We start from the raw sequence: 15,014 nt of genomic DNA, 5'->3' as shown, positions 1-15,014 counted from the left end.
AGAGATTTGAATATGATATGGTGACCGAGCTTGCAGAGTTCCATGCCTTGTCTGTGAGAGCTTGCGTTCATCCTTCCCAATAAAAAAATAGAAATATTGGGTGCATCCTTTGTACTCTACTTATCTACTTCAGATTTTAGTCTTATTAGTGTAGAGCTTGGTGCAATCAAAGTGTGTTTCCCTATACGAGATTGTCTTCATAAAAGATCCGTGAATTTGCAAAATTAAAGCCCATAATAAATCCTGAAATCATGCCCATCTGCATATGACATATTTTCCATGTGAATTAGGCTTGAACTTTATCAGTAATGAAACATGGAAAAACTCTAATTGTTAACTAAATCAAATTTCTTTTCGTAGAACTATTTAGTACACCTTTCCCAAATTAAGTGTTTGATTTAGTACAATTGTACAAAAATGTACTAAATCAAAGACTAATTTTTGGACCGAGGGAGTATGTAACATGAAACTGGAATTTTCTTGCTTTATCCATCCACATAAATCCCTGGAGCATATAATAAAACAGTGGACAAATACACATATCAGATAAAAAAAAAGGTAATATTAAGGAGGGAACGAGCATATGCCATGAAACCATTGTCACCATCTAAGCCTTCAAATAAATAGGATGCCTAATATGTATGCAGATTACTGTTACATGTGTACGACAGCTTTTTCTCATCAAGGTTGCCAGAATCGCGATTCTTTTGTACGATTCTATGACATTATGATTCATACTGACTCGCATGATTCTACGACGCTGGTTAGTAAAAACGACGTTTCTACAATTCTAGTAGTTAAGATTCTATGATTTGCAACTCTACCATCAGGGCTCTGATCTGATTCAGAATCGTGATTCTGACAACCTTGTTTCTCATACTGATTTTTCTGACCATTTCAGTGGTAGAGGTGATGGAGAAGTTATGTCCTGCATGCATTTATCTTCAATTGTATTTATACCTCGAGGCGGCGTACATCGACTTGTACAAGACCGTGAACATCACCAAGGTTTCCTTGGCCTATTCTCACTTATTGGCGGCTACCTTTCAGACTTGATGTGCACTAGACTCCACAACATCATGGTGTGTGCCACGATTACAATCTTGGTATGAACTAACTTGTCCTCGTTTTTAATAAAATCAGTTTCTAAAGCATTGTTTATTGAGGGAAGTTTTTAAAGCATTGTACTACCATGCAGAGCAATATCGTCATGAACAGTGTTGGAGCTTCATGGGGGGGTAAAGGGGACCATTGCCCCCCCCCCCTCCCCAGTAAATTTTGGTTCGCTAGTGGCATCCACTGTAGGAGTGTATGCTTTTCATGAGGCTCGTACATGGTAGGGCATTCCTGGGCATTTCATGGTGCTCACCATCATGCCCCTGTTATGACTGGAATCTATCGAGTCTTGAAGAACTCGTGGAAGAACCTTTCAATGTTGCCCATGTGCGGTACTCGAGTGGGCTAAGGTAAGACTTGCTAACTTGAGGTAGAAATTAACATCCTTACCGTGCAACTCTTTTCCACTACTGCAAGGCATTCCTGGGCGCTACTGTACTCACTGATGGCGTAAAGAGAGGCCAGAATGACCTCTCCGGGGCAGTGGCGAGGAGGGCTTTTCCTTAGTTGGAACGAAGCTAGCCATGGACCCCTTCACCGAGGTGAACGTGTCCAGCATCATCTTGTTCATCTTCTCCGTCATCTTTGACAGCTTCCGCATCCAGAGCACCCAAGATCAGTAGTGATAAATTACTTTTTTTTTGAATTTTCAAAAAAATTGTAAAAGAATCTAAGAATATTTGAAATTCTAAACTTTTTTGGAATTTCTGAACTAACTTCAAATCAGGAACATTTATGTATGAAAAATATATTAAAAATGAACATTTTTAAAATTACTGAACATTTGATGAAAGAGAGAAAAAGAAAAGAAAAAAAAGAAAAGAATAGAAGAAGAGAAACGAAAAAAACGAAAAAGGAAAGAAAAATAAATATGAAACAGAAAAGAGAGAAGAAAAAGAAGGAGAAAAAAAGAAAAAACGGTTAAGGAACCTTCTAGAAGGTTCCTAAAACCAGAAAAAACCGGTTGGGGGCCTTCAAGAACGTTCCCAAAACCCTTTTGATATCTTAGCCCATGGCTAGCTTCGTTCCCCCCAAAAAAACCGGCCCGGTGGCGATGCCTGTCTCGCTGCTAATTAAATGGGCTGGCCCGTGCCGGGTCGATCGTTCGATCCCCTCGGCGACGTATTTGCCACACGTACACATATATCGTTGTCTCAAAAAAAAAGGTACACATATATCGTAATTCTCAAAAAAAAAGGTACACATATATCGTCTTCTCAAAAAAATAAAAGGTACACTTATATTGGTTTCTCAAAAACAAAAGGTACACGTACATCGTACATGTTGTTCCTTGCTTTATTGATTCGCAAATTTAAAATCAGGGCGGTTCAAGTTTACAGGGGCTATACACGGGTATAGTATGTAGCAGCTAGGATTACTAAAATCAAACCTACACGGCCATGACTCTAGTCCTACTAGGTGACGTGTAGGAAACCGACACAGACACAAAAAGTTATGTTTAAATCCAACATATATATGGCGCCAAAGATCCTCAGATCGATCTCAAAGTCTCTATACGTGCCAGCTCGAGCTTGGAAAAGATCCAGATATTTATCGCGGTTGATCTACTCAATCAACCAGCCATGGTTTTTGCGGCACAGGCGGCGTTCCTCCCCGACCTCGTGCTGAAGGAGATCTTTGTGCGACTGCCGCCGAGGGAGTTCCACCAGTGCCGCTGCCTCTCCCATGCCTTGGCCGCCGCGCTCTCCTCCGACTACGCAATCGATCGCCACCTCCACGTCCGCGGCAAGATCCGGCTAGACTACGACACCATCATGCAGAAATTGGCCCTCGGCTACTGCCTCACCGTCGGAGAACCCGACAGTGATGTCGCCGAGTTGTGCGACCTCACCGAGGAGGAGCCTTTTGCGGAAGATGATGATGATGATAAAGCTAATGATAATGACAGTGATGACGATGGTCCTGACCTTGATGATGGTGAAGAGTGGAACTTGAGGGAGAAGTATAGGACCAGAGGCTACATGGAGGTCGACGAGGACTACTACATCCGAATGGCGGAGACGCCGGCATGGCTCGTCGAATTGTTGGCAAAGAGCAAGGAAGTCCTCAAAGCCTGCGGCAGCGCTGTTCCGTTCGGCGCTCTCCATCCCCGGATTCGGCAACCCCTCATGCAAGATGAAGAAGAAGAACAACAACAACAAGCAGAAGGGAACATCATGCCAAGTCGTGGACGCGTGAAGACGGAAGAGGATGTGGACAAAGAAGTCATCGCTTTTCTCAGGAGATTGCGCGATGTGGATCCAGAGTCAGACGTACATATCTAGTTGAATTTCTTGCACGACCCAGCTCTGGTTAATTATTGAGCTCTTCCTGTGTCCGTATATATTTTGAACATCTATTTGCATGTTGCTGCAGTTTCTGAAGGAGTTTGATACCTATGGGGGACCATACGAACCTCGGCAAGAGTAAGAAGAGATGGCTGCTTTCAAGGAGAATGGGCATGAAAACGACTTTTACCACTCTGACCCCAGGGGTTGGACGATGGACTCCGACGCCGACGGAATTATATAGGATATGGCTATCTATACTACTATAAGGGATTTAATTGTAGGGCGTGTCTAGCTGGCGGCCAGGGGCTCGCTAGCGCTAGCGAGCGGCCGGCCCCTTGGTCGGCAGCACGTCTAGTCCTATCACAGGTTAAAAAAGACAAAATTACTGTAATCTAAAAGTGCTATAAAAAACACAGTTAATTAATCATCTTATGTGGTCTTTTCTTATTTGATGGATGCCCATGTTGCTGCACTAATATTTCTTGTGTTCGTTTCTTGTGTATTAATTTTTGGTTTTCAAAATTATAAAAGATATATCTTCTAAACCGCGTGTCGAAATTCAGATCTTTTTTCATCGTTTAAACCCATGCGACGTGCTCTTTAAAAGTAGACCCCGCATGGGAATGTTTCGACGAACTAGTCTTCCTGCCAATTAAACATCAATGTGTGTGCAACTAGACCACATTGCCGCGCCAACTGAGCATGTGTATAACTAGTCCTTCCAACTAAACATCAATGTGCGTGCAACTAAGCTACATTGCTTCGTCAATTGAGCATATGTGCCAATAGTTCTGTCAACTAAACATCAATGTGTGTGCAACTAGACCACATTGCCACGTCAACTGAGCATATGTGTATGTAATTAGTCCTGACAACTAAACATCAATGTGCGTGCAACTAAGCTACATTACCATACCAATTGAGCATATGTGTGTGTCAATATTCCTGCCAACTAAACATCAATGTGTGTGCAACTAGACTACATTGCCGCGTCAACTGAGTATATGTGTGTGTGACTAGTCCTGCCAACTAAACATCAATGTGTGTGCAACTAAGCTACATTGCCGCGTCAGTTGAGCATATGTGTGTGCAACTAGTGTCCTGCCAACTAAACATTAATGTATGTGCAACTAAACTAAATTACAAGCCAACTGAGTATATGTATGTGCAATTAGTCTTCCTGCCAACTAAACATCAACGTATGTGCAATTGGACTACATTACAAGCCAACTAAACATCAATGTGTGTGCAACTAGTCTTCCTACGTTACAAGCATCCGTCATATCTGAGCTCATAGGCACAGCAGCATCGGCTTCAGGAGAAGAGGTACAATTGTTCAATGGGTTTCCTGCAAAGCAAGGCACATACCTACTCATCTACGTGGCGGGTGAATAGAGAAACAGATGGTGCAGAAGATACAACGAAGGGCAAGATCAACATATCTTAGCGGGTAGTAATTAACGTAAATTAACTATACTAGTGCTTGGGCATATTTTTCTTCCTGAAGAAAGGGAAGCACGCAAGAACAGGGGAAGGGAGACGAAGCTCAGATCTCTTCCCTACAATCCATCCAACCCCAATAATCCATCTACCTCGTCAAAGATTCTCATTGGCCTCTGCTCAGACAGAGCATACAGGTCTTCTCGTCTTCTCGTCCTCTGGTTCTTCCCCATCTAACCAAAACTCACCAAGACTCAGAGATTTGCAGCAGCGGCGGCCGGCGGTATTCGCCAATGACGCGCTGATTCCCGTGACACCTTCCTTACCAGCGTCGGGGGGATGAGAATCTTGCCCCCTTTCCCTGCGGTACCCCGGTTCATGGCCGAAGGGGCGGATTGGGCCAGAGAGGAGCATGGTGAACTCCAGCTAGTCGGTGCTCCCGCTGACCTCCACCGCCATCGAGCACATGAAGCTGGATATGAATGGGGCAGAAAGGCGGCAAAGGCTCGACCGTCGATCTTGTTGCCTGTCATGGGAAGGAGAGAGGGGGCTAGGGCGGCGCCATGGAAAAAACGGGAGGAGCAGGGGCAACGCCGACGGCGCCATGGGAAGAAACGAGAGGAGCAGGGGCAGCGCAAGGGAGAATGGAAAGCCGTCTCGACAAGGTAGCACCTGACCCACGCGCGCGACGATAGGAGCGAGATCGTGTGGCCAGCACCCGGCCGCTCGACTCGTCTAAACAGTGCGCGTGCACTTTTTAAATTTTAGGTTAATTGTATCATCGAAGATGCAACTGTGTTTGTAAGCTTCATCTTGGTGACATGTAAGGGGGTATCTATCTATTATGTTAGAAATATTTTAGCTAAGCTGTGTTTTTGCGGGTACTAATCGATCGGTCATCACCCATCACAAGCTAGATATACATAATCTACTACTATGTGTTAGTTTGATGGATTTATGGATTTATAGTGCTCTTTGCCGGGGGTGGAAAGTTAATCCTGACAGTCATATCTCATATGTATCGTGCTGAAAGTGTTTGATTCGACGTGCACGCATTACTCGTTTATTAAATCTTGGCCAATGCTACGCGTAGACCGGCTGATGGTAGGGGTTTTTAAACTGCCTTGCCAGCCGTTGATCTGCGTTAATTTGGGCCGCTTGATCCCTGAACCATAACATTACTTCCATCCCAACATTGGTTTTCGACGGCCAATGATGCTCCATCACAGCACCGGTGATCCTCTGGCGGCTCGAGAATGCTCTATCACAACACCGGCGACACTCCGTTGCAGCACCGACAGCCGCATACGAGTGATGCGTCGCAGCACCGGTATCCGTCTAGGCATCGTGAGTGCTCCATCGCAGCACCAGCCACGCCAACGGCTAATGGAGCAAAGGCACGTCACTGGACGGTTTGCGGCCCATCCACGGCACCACCCGGAGTGAACGACGACGACCTCGCAACACCTGCAGCGAACCACAGCACAGCACGATAGCAGCAGGCGCCGCGAGCGCGCGACCTCACGCCCCCGCGAGTAGCAGGTGCAACCAGCGTCCTTGCAGCAGCTGCGTCCAGGAGATCTCATAGCAGCTGCGCCTGGGAGAGCTCACAGCAGCTCGTGGCCGGTGTGGAGCACGGAAAGCACCTAGCGTCTTGCACGAGGGAAACCAAAGGATGTTGGGGATGGACGGAGAGAAGAGGAAGATGCTCTCATGGGAGTTGTAGCAAGAGGATGAGTGGCTCAGCTCGCCGGAGGAAGGGTGTGAGAGAGAGAGGAGAGGGTCGGCCGTGCCGGAGAAGAGTAAAACTGCAGAAGCGAGGAGGTGTAGAGGATAAGGTACTTCCTCCGTTTTTATTTACTCTCCATATTAAAGTTGATTGAAGTTAAACTTTTTAAAGTTTGACCAAGTTTATAGCAACGAATATAAATAGATATCATAACAAATTTATATGATGTGAAAGTACATTCAATAATGAATCTAACTGTATTGAATTGTTATTGTGTATGTTAATATTTTTGTCTAAAAATTTAGTCAAAATTTACAAAGCTTGACTTTGACCAAAGCTAATACGCGGAGTACGAACCCAAGAGAAAGGATAAGGACGAGGGGTGCAAGCGGTAACGCACGCCTGTGTCCACAAGGACACGTGTGAGGCGTACGACGTGGCTTATGCGAGGTCGGAAATCAGTCAGTTGGAGCGAAGACTTTTTTTCTTAAATCTTTTGCTAATGCTAATAATAAAGGGGCTATTGCTTCTTACCATCGTAATGGTTTACTTTAGTCCTTTTCGTTTGGTTTACACACGCTAAGTGATTTGGGCCAGGTACTTGTATGTTGATGGCATTTTATGGGCTTTCATAGAGATCGCGAAAAATAATTGGGTCAAAATAATTCAACATTGTGGGACGACCTATGCACCTTTCATATTTACTCCCCTAAAAAAACCTTTCATATTTACTAATCCCAACTCACTCTAAATATACGAGTGACAGTCATCATATTTAGGGCGAGCTAATTAAGCGAATGAGCTAATAAAGAAAGGATTGTAGGCTTAAATAGAATATTTAAATGGATGTGATTAATTAAAAAAAGGATTATAGATAAATTGGTGGAATAACTAAAAGAAAGATTGTGGTGTTAATAAATTCTAGAATATTTAAATGGATGTGGTTAATTAAAAAAGGATTATAGGTAAATCGGTGGAATAACTAAAAGAAAGATTGTGGTGTTAATAAATTCTACATGAAGGATTTGAGGTAAAAAGTAGGATAATTAAAAGGAAGGATCCGTAGACTTCAATGTGTTGGGGCTACTAAATTAGAAAAGGAAGGATTTGATTCCCGACTAAAACGGATGAGAACGTCATGGTAATTAATGAAAGGATTATACTTGAATACCATTAAAATGATTATACTTAAATGGAATCAGTGGGAGATTATTTCCCGCAAAGAAAATATGAACACGGCTAAATTGCAACGTATTTTTTTATGTTCATTTTGTAGAAGAATGCTAGCATGTTCTTTATAGTTAATCCGGTGCTGTGGGACATTATGCTTGCACAAAATATCAATTTTTTCCGTTGCAACGCACGGGCATATGTGCTAGTGCTAATAATAAAGGGGCTATTGCTTCTTACCATCGTAATTTCGTCCGTTTTTTATCCGTCCGTCGTCCGCCCACTTCGTCCATAGTATTTTCTATATATCCGAGGTGGCACTGTTCATATGATTTTTTTGGTCACGAGCACGCTCAACTGGTTGGGCCTCGACCTCAAGTTTCGTACGTCCGGCTCGACAACACATGACCCGTTTCCATTTTGAGCGAACCATCCGTTCTTTTCTTTGTGCCAGCAGAAAACTATAGAGGCCAAATATTTCGGCCCACATATCTGGCCGGTGTAAGGTTTCCTTTTTTTAGCGCGATATAGGAGGCAAAATTTCTTCGGCCAGGTGAATTGAAAAACTAATAACGTGGCCAACTAACCTAGCTCATGTTTTTCTTTTTTGCAAAATAACCTAGCTCATGTTTTGTGTGTACAAGGAAAGCTTGATTCACACGTTAAATTAGTCCCACCTCGCTTCTTTGTACTCCCTCCGTTCACTTTTATAAGGCGTTTCAGACAGCTGGGTTTGAACTGTTTAGTACACTGTCTGAATTTGTTAAAACGTCTTATATAAGTGAACAGAGGGAGTACTAATTCTCACCAATTCAAATATGGACGAGTTAAACAAGTCAACAAGCAGCCTCAAGACTTGATGCAAAGAGATGATGCGGCAAGAGAACTAGGAAGGAGGGAGAGAGATATATTCAGGACAAGACGCTCTGCCACGCCTCAACTCTCAATCAAAATCTCAGCTCGAATCATCTACGCCGCTCAAGTCTCCGCACGACAAGCTAGCAGAAGCACACGACTCGCAGCTCTAAAATTCTTTTATGCTATCAAGATTCTTAGTTTCAAGTTCCAAGTAGTCAAATACATACAGATAACAGAGTAGCGACATGAAACGGATTACTAAAACCAAGCAATACCAACTACTTGCTGTGTCGAGGGGATGAAAACAGCACAGCAGGTTGCCTCTAGCTCGGGCCTCGGCCTCGGCCATGTGATGAATCATCGCTGCTGCTGCTGCTGGTTCTCCCTCCGACGCGCGTACCGGGTCCTGTCGTTGTACCTCGGTCTGTCCGACGCTCTCTGTGGCACAGGCTCCACCCTCCTCTGCCTCTCAGGAGATCTCTGGACGATCTCCCCATTCACGAAAAGCTCAGCTGCACATCAGAGGCAAACATAAGAATAAGATTATCAGCATCCCCTGCTCAGACACGTATTACAAAATATAGCCGAAGACACAAGTGAATGCAGCATCTCTTAGTTGTGTTAACGGTTCGTAAACAGTAATTTCCACACGACGTCAAGGCGAAGGAAAAAAAATAGTATGATACTCCATCCATTCAGAAATACTTGTATAAGATGTTTTGGATATTTCAATATGGACTACATACGGACTGAACTGAGTGAACAAACACACTAAAACATGTCTATGCATCTTATATTTGTGACCGGAGGTAGTAGTATGCAAACCAAGGCATAGCTCAGGAAAACCACTTGTTTTGACCAGAACTAGCTGATTACCCCAAATTTCATGGTAAAATTAGCAAGGCAGAGCATTTATCTTAGATATAATCAACACTAAAGGCACCTCTCTTACGTCTACAGATACTTTGCCATGTTTTGTCAGCACAAATACCATTAGAGAATATGCAGGGACTTCTTAGGATCCCATTAGCACTCAAAGCAAGAATTACGCACTACGCTTCATTGCTTCAGCCACATGGACTGTATAGTAAATTTCAGTAGTTGAAGGTACTTGTAAATACCCAATTACACACAAATGCTCATAGCACTGGATACCGTGCACTGTAACTGTTATATATAGAACAAAAATGTTCATAGCACTTGATTGTGTGTGTAAGGTGTCACTACCCACCCTAGATAGATTACAGCAGCAATGGTTGTAAAGTTGTAACTAGAGAGGGAGTATGTTTCATGATAATTCATTGTACCTCTCACCTATACAAATATTTTGCAATACTTGGGGCATAAATAGCATTCAGAGAATATGCAAGTGCTTGTTGCATACTAACACGCCCATAGCAAGAATCACACTAGACTTCATTGCTTCAACCACATGGACAACAGAGCAAACGTTGGAAGTTGACAATATACTCGTAAATACACAATTATACACTTTGCTCCTACAACTTTATATGGTGCATTAATGTTTAATGATGGATTATACATACTGCCTACAGCACTTGATAGTGTGTGTTAGGCTTCATTGCTCAGCAGAGACAGGTTAGAGCACCAAGGATTGCAATTACAGAGGGAGTACGTTCCATGATTAGTTTTTCTACAAACATACACAACCATCTAAAAGTTTATCAGCAACCGAATCAAATATATTACTCATAAGGCTGCATCAGACCACCTAGATGGAATCATTTAAATGATACTGGGCAATAGGTGTCTTGCTGGTTGGCACAAAACAATCAGTCTGCAGAAATCTAAAATGGTTGTCGATTTGAGCAGTCCTAATCCCACAAAGAACCGAATAGTCTAGCTCCCTTCCATAGATGGCATACCAAACAAAACAAACCAGAAGATGGTTGCAGGATAAGTATAGTATGTCGAGAATTACCTCCATAGTCCTTGTGTTCAGGGTCCACATAGGAATCGGGGAGTACAAACAGAACACCAGGAATCCCTGCAGTACACCATACATAATTAAAAAATACACAGAAGGAGAAACAGCTCATGACTGGTTTTCAATGTAGTTAATAAGCACAAAAAACCTTCAAGCTTGTTGGATGTCTCCTCATCAATCTCACACCCGAACCCGAAGTAGCGCTCGCACGAGACGTTGTAAATCTTCCTCTTGGCCTCCTCCTCGCTGGGACAACATTCAGAGACAGAGCAACATCATATCATCAGGCTTACATGAACAATACTACTTGACAGAAGGTAACACTGAGCTGGTCTTCCAACCCAAGCAAGACTCAAATTTGTAGTCTTTGTCACTCATTTCCGAGCAATGAGCGAGACTGCCTGAGCCGATCTCGCGACGGGATAGAGGCTGGACGGATGGGTACCTTCCGAGGACCTTGGCGAGGGTCTGGACGTAGCAGTCGATCATCTGGTGCTTGGAGGCGCCCTCGCCGCCGGGCTTGTCCATGACGATCAGCCAGTGCTCGTAGTCGCACCCGGGGAACAGCGGCGCCATCTCCGTGGGCGCGCGGTCCCCTCCGCCCCCGCCCCCGCCCCCGCCCCGCGCGGGGGAGTACCCGTCGCCCCCCGGCCGCCGCGCCATTCCCCTGGCGCCCCCGGCGCCGCGGAGGAGGAAGGAGGACGAGGAGGCGACGGCCGCCGGGCGCAGCATCTCCCTCGCCGCCGCGGCCGGGGCGCGCGGGATGGACGGGGCGGAGGCGATGCGGCGGGAGATGAGGAGGCGTATGGCGGTGGACGGCGAGGAGGTGGTGGGGGAGAGCAGCCTGCGAGCCATGGAAGCGGCGGCGGCGGCCATGGAGAGGGAGGGAGATGGGGAATGGGGAATTCGGGACGGAGACCTACGGGGGGTTTAGGGGACATGGGTTTAAGCTTAAATGGGCCTCTTGCTGTGGATCACATGGGCTTTTATCAGCCCGCGACAGTTTGTGTGGATTTGGGAATTCGGTTTTCTCCCCTAGTAGCTTGAGAGCCATATCTCGCGAAATCACTACTCAAGGGTACCCTTTGCACCTTCTCATAGGCTGACAAGTGGCAGCCTTTTTCTCCAAGTTTCGCTTTACAAAACATTTTATCTCTTGAATGGTGCGTCGGGATCCTGAACCGTTCTCATCGTTGAATTATCAGGGCCTATTCTGGAGTCACCCGGCTCCACACTTTCACAGATCTCATGTGCGGAGCCGAGCCGAACGCTCTAGCTCCCGGAAGCTAACTTAGAGAAGTTGTGGTCCATCATAGTGTAATGAGCATGGAGTTACAGAAGCCGCGAAATCATAGCTTCGGGAATTACCTGGTATGCCACCGCCAAGTGAAGAAAACGTTTCCCTTAATCTTTCTCCTCCCTTCTTTCTTTTTCCGAAAACTGGCGTGTGGGTCCTTCCTCGTAGAGAAACATAGCTCTCCTTTTTTGGGGCTACATGCTTGCCTTAAAATTGGGCTACTAGTCCATCGAACGTTCTCCATCCAGCCCAACGCTACCAGCCCAAGCTAGGCGATGGAGAAGTTTTTTCGCTCCCGAACGGACGTGAATCGTTGTGTGGAGTGAGAAGCTAGGCCGGGAAGCTGAATTTGTGGAGTTGGGAGAGCTGGGAGGACTTCAGAACAGGTCCTTAGCATCGAGATTTTCAAAACTAGATCGCATGTTAATAGGTTTTGATGAACTTTCTTTTTATGAAAAAATCATTAGAAAAAACCGTGACTGGAAGCATGTTTCTTTATTCACTTTTTTCCCTTTCCGAGAGGCACAACTGTGCTTCTCGCGGAAGAAATTTTGTGCTTCAACGAGAATCAAATCTGTGTCTCTCCTAGAAAGAAAAAAAAAGTATTTTTCCCTTTTTCGAAAGCCACAAATGTGTCTCCCGCGGAAGTAAACCTATGCCTCCACAAGAACACTTGCCACTCTCGTGGAAGCAAAAAAAAAATGCATTTTTTTCTCAGGTAAGCAAATTAGTGCCCCCATGAGAAGTAGATCTGTATTCTTACGGAAGCAAAAACACAATGCATTTTTTTCCTTTTCCGAGAGGTATAGTTGTGCCTCTTGCAGAAAACAAATATGTGCATCCATAAGAAGCAAACGTGTGCCCCTCATGGAAGGGGAAAAATACTTTTTTCCTTTCCAAGAAGTATAGTTGTGCCTCCCGCAAAAGCAAATTTGTGCCAACACAAGAAAATAAAATTGTGCCTCATGAAAAAAATATTATGCAAAATCTAACAAAACCGAAAAATCCATACCCCCCACCTCCCTAAAAAACAATCTAAACACCGACAACGCATATAGGAAAATATAAAAACATAAAATTCTAAGGGAGCGCCCAGCACGCGACACATGGTAGCGGTTGAGAGTGCGCCACGCTCTTAGTGCACCATAACTCACCCTTGAGGGGCTCCTGCAAAGGTACCCCTAACTTACTCTTTATATCTCGATCAATACGAGATGGTAGTTCGTCTCGCTAAAGGATTTTTCCTCTTTTGTTGTTTTCTAGGCCGACCCATTTAGATGATTTTTGTTGTTCGCCTCGCTTCTCATTCGCTCGATCGATGTCATCTGTGTGGGTTTGGTTTAGTTTTCTTACATTTTTTTTCATTCTTTATTTGATTTTTTTCTTACCGATTTCCTTGTTTCTTCATTGGTTTTCTGTTTTTCAGCCACTTCTTGTTTCTTTCTTAGTTTTCGTCAGTTTTCTCTCTCTTTTCTTTCTTTATTTCTCTTTTTTGTCGGTTTTAACTGTTTTTTTGCTTTTCTTTTTTGCTTCCTTTGATTTTTTTGTGTGTTCCCTTTTAGGTTTTTGTAGGTTTTCTTTGTTAATTTTTCTTATATGCGAGGAACAACTTTTATATACACATTAAACATCTTTAAAACACGTGATTAATATTTTTGACAACTTATATTTTTTTAGTGTCTACTTTTTTCATGCGCATTATACGTTTTTTATTTATACTAGGAACATATTCATTTACATGATTAATATTTTAAAAATACATGCTTAATATTATTAGAACACATATTTATATAGGGAGAATATCATATGAAAACCAATATTCAATAAAAACTTCGTGGAAACCATATTTTAAATTTTTGAAAAAACCTGAAAGAAATACAGGAAATTTTATTGCCACACAAAATTTCAAGTTGAAACACGTTACGAGATGGGAGTTATGAAAAAGACAAATTCAGCCCTGAATAGTGACATTACTATTCGGCACTATTCAACGCTGATTTTGTCTTTTTCATAGCTCACATCTCATAATGTGTTTCAATTTGAAATTTTGCGTGACAATAAAACATCATCCTCTTAACATCCCGTATTTTTTTAGATTTTTTTGAAACTCCAAAACATCTTCTTCTCATGGTTTTGACCGGTTTCCACCGAATTTTGGTTTGCGTATGATATTCTCCCATTTATATGGAATACCTACTTTTCTCAGAAACATTGTACATTTTCCGGAACATTTATATATTCACTTGTAGCATATTCCAAATTGATGATTAACAGGTTTTTAAACATATAGGTTTTGATGTCTACTTTTTATGGTCACTACTATATTTTTTTGTATACATTAGAAACATTTTTATATACACGTTTAAAATTTTCTAAATTCATGATATTTTTAAATACATCAATTTTTATATCTAATTTTTTCCATACACATTCTAATTTTTTTGCATACACCAGCAACATTTTTATATTCATATTTAACATTTTCCAAATACATTATTAACATTTTTTAAAACTTTATATTTTCGATGTCTACTTTTTCCATACATATTGTTCATTTTGTGTATAAATTTTTCGTATACATTGGAAACACTTTCTCTATATGCATTTAATATTTTTATATACATTATTAGTATTTTTGAAATAAATGAAAAAAAATCCTACCTTTTCCTTATCGATCGTACATTTTTTGTATATGTCAGAAACATTTTCTCCATACACCTTTAACATTTTTAGTGCATGATTAACATTTTAAATTTTTGTATATAAAGTGATTTTTATAGTAGACATAGTCAGAATATTTTGAAGTATAAGCAAAAGTAAAATGAAAAAGAAAAGCAAAGAAAGAATGCAAAAAAAGTGAAAAGAAACAAAGTAAAATGGCGCTGAAGGCATGTGTCCGCACTGGGCCGGCCCAATCCGGCAGCTGCTTTCAGCGAAACATCTTACTGTCTCGCTTTAAGCGTGACATAGGCGGACAGAAGTAGTAGTACTCTAGGGGTTGGGCACCATGTCTGGTTAGGCCAACTCGGTGATCTTTTTGTTCATCTATGTAAACATTGTGACGGTTCAATAAAGCTTCGCACAATTGTCTCAAAATAGTACCCATAAAAAAGTAGAAGTGGGTGTGCATTTTATAGTCCGCTCAAAAAATCGTATTTATTGATT

The 15,014-nt window shown here is 42.7% G+C and overlaps 1 protein-coding gene across 1 annotated transcript; it reads right to left on the bottom strand.

Annotated features, from left to right (window-relative positions):
- Positions 1-8,762: 8,762 nt before the first annotated feature.
- Positions 8,763-11,464, bottom strand: LOC119319524 (multiple organellar RNA editing factor 2, chloroplastic-like). The gene is made up of 4 exons (XM_037593998.1): positions 10,998-11,464; positions 10,701-10,798; positions 10,547-10,612; positions 8,763-9,116 (listed from the first exon to the last, which is right to left on the bottom strand). The coding sequence occupies exons 1-4, from the start codon at positions 11,426-11,428 to the stop codon at positions 8,962-8,964; spliced, it is 750 nt and encodes a 249-aa protein (XP_037449895.1). The 5' UTR covers positions 11,429-11,464; the 3' UTR covers positions 8,763-8,961.
- Positions 11,465-15,014: the final 3,550 nt, after the last annotated feature.

This window comes from Triticum dicoccoides, chromosome 6A (genome assembly GCF_002162155.2).
Source record: "Triticum dicoccoides isolate Atlit2015 ecotype Zavitan chromosome 6A, WEW_v2.0, whole genome shotgun sequence".
NCBI lineage: Eukaryota > Viridiplantae > Streptophyta > Magnoliopsida > Poales > Poaceae > Triticum > Triticum dicoccoides.
The sequence above is the reverse complement of the archived record's forward strand: the minus strand, read 5'-3'. Positions and strand labels throughout refer to the sequence as shown.

Coding starts and splice junctions, on each gene's coding strand:
- LOC119319524 (XM_037593998.1), bottom strand. CDS start 11,428: ATGGCCGCCGCCGCCGCTTCCATGGCTCGCAGGCTGCTCTCCCCCACC. Junction 10,799..10,997: donor CTCGCCAAGGTCCTCGGAAG/GTACCCATCCGT, acceptor ATGTTGTCCCAG/CGAGGAGGAGGCCAAGAGGA. Junction 9,117..10,546: donor TGAACACAAGGACTATGGAG/GTAATTCTCGAC, acceptor TCTGATGTGCAG/CTGAGCTTTTCGTGAATGGG.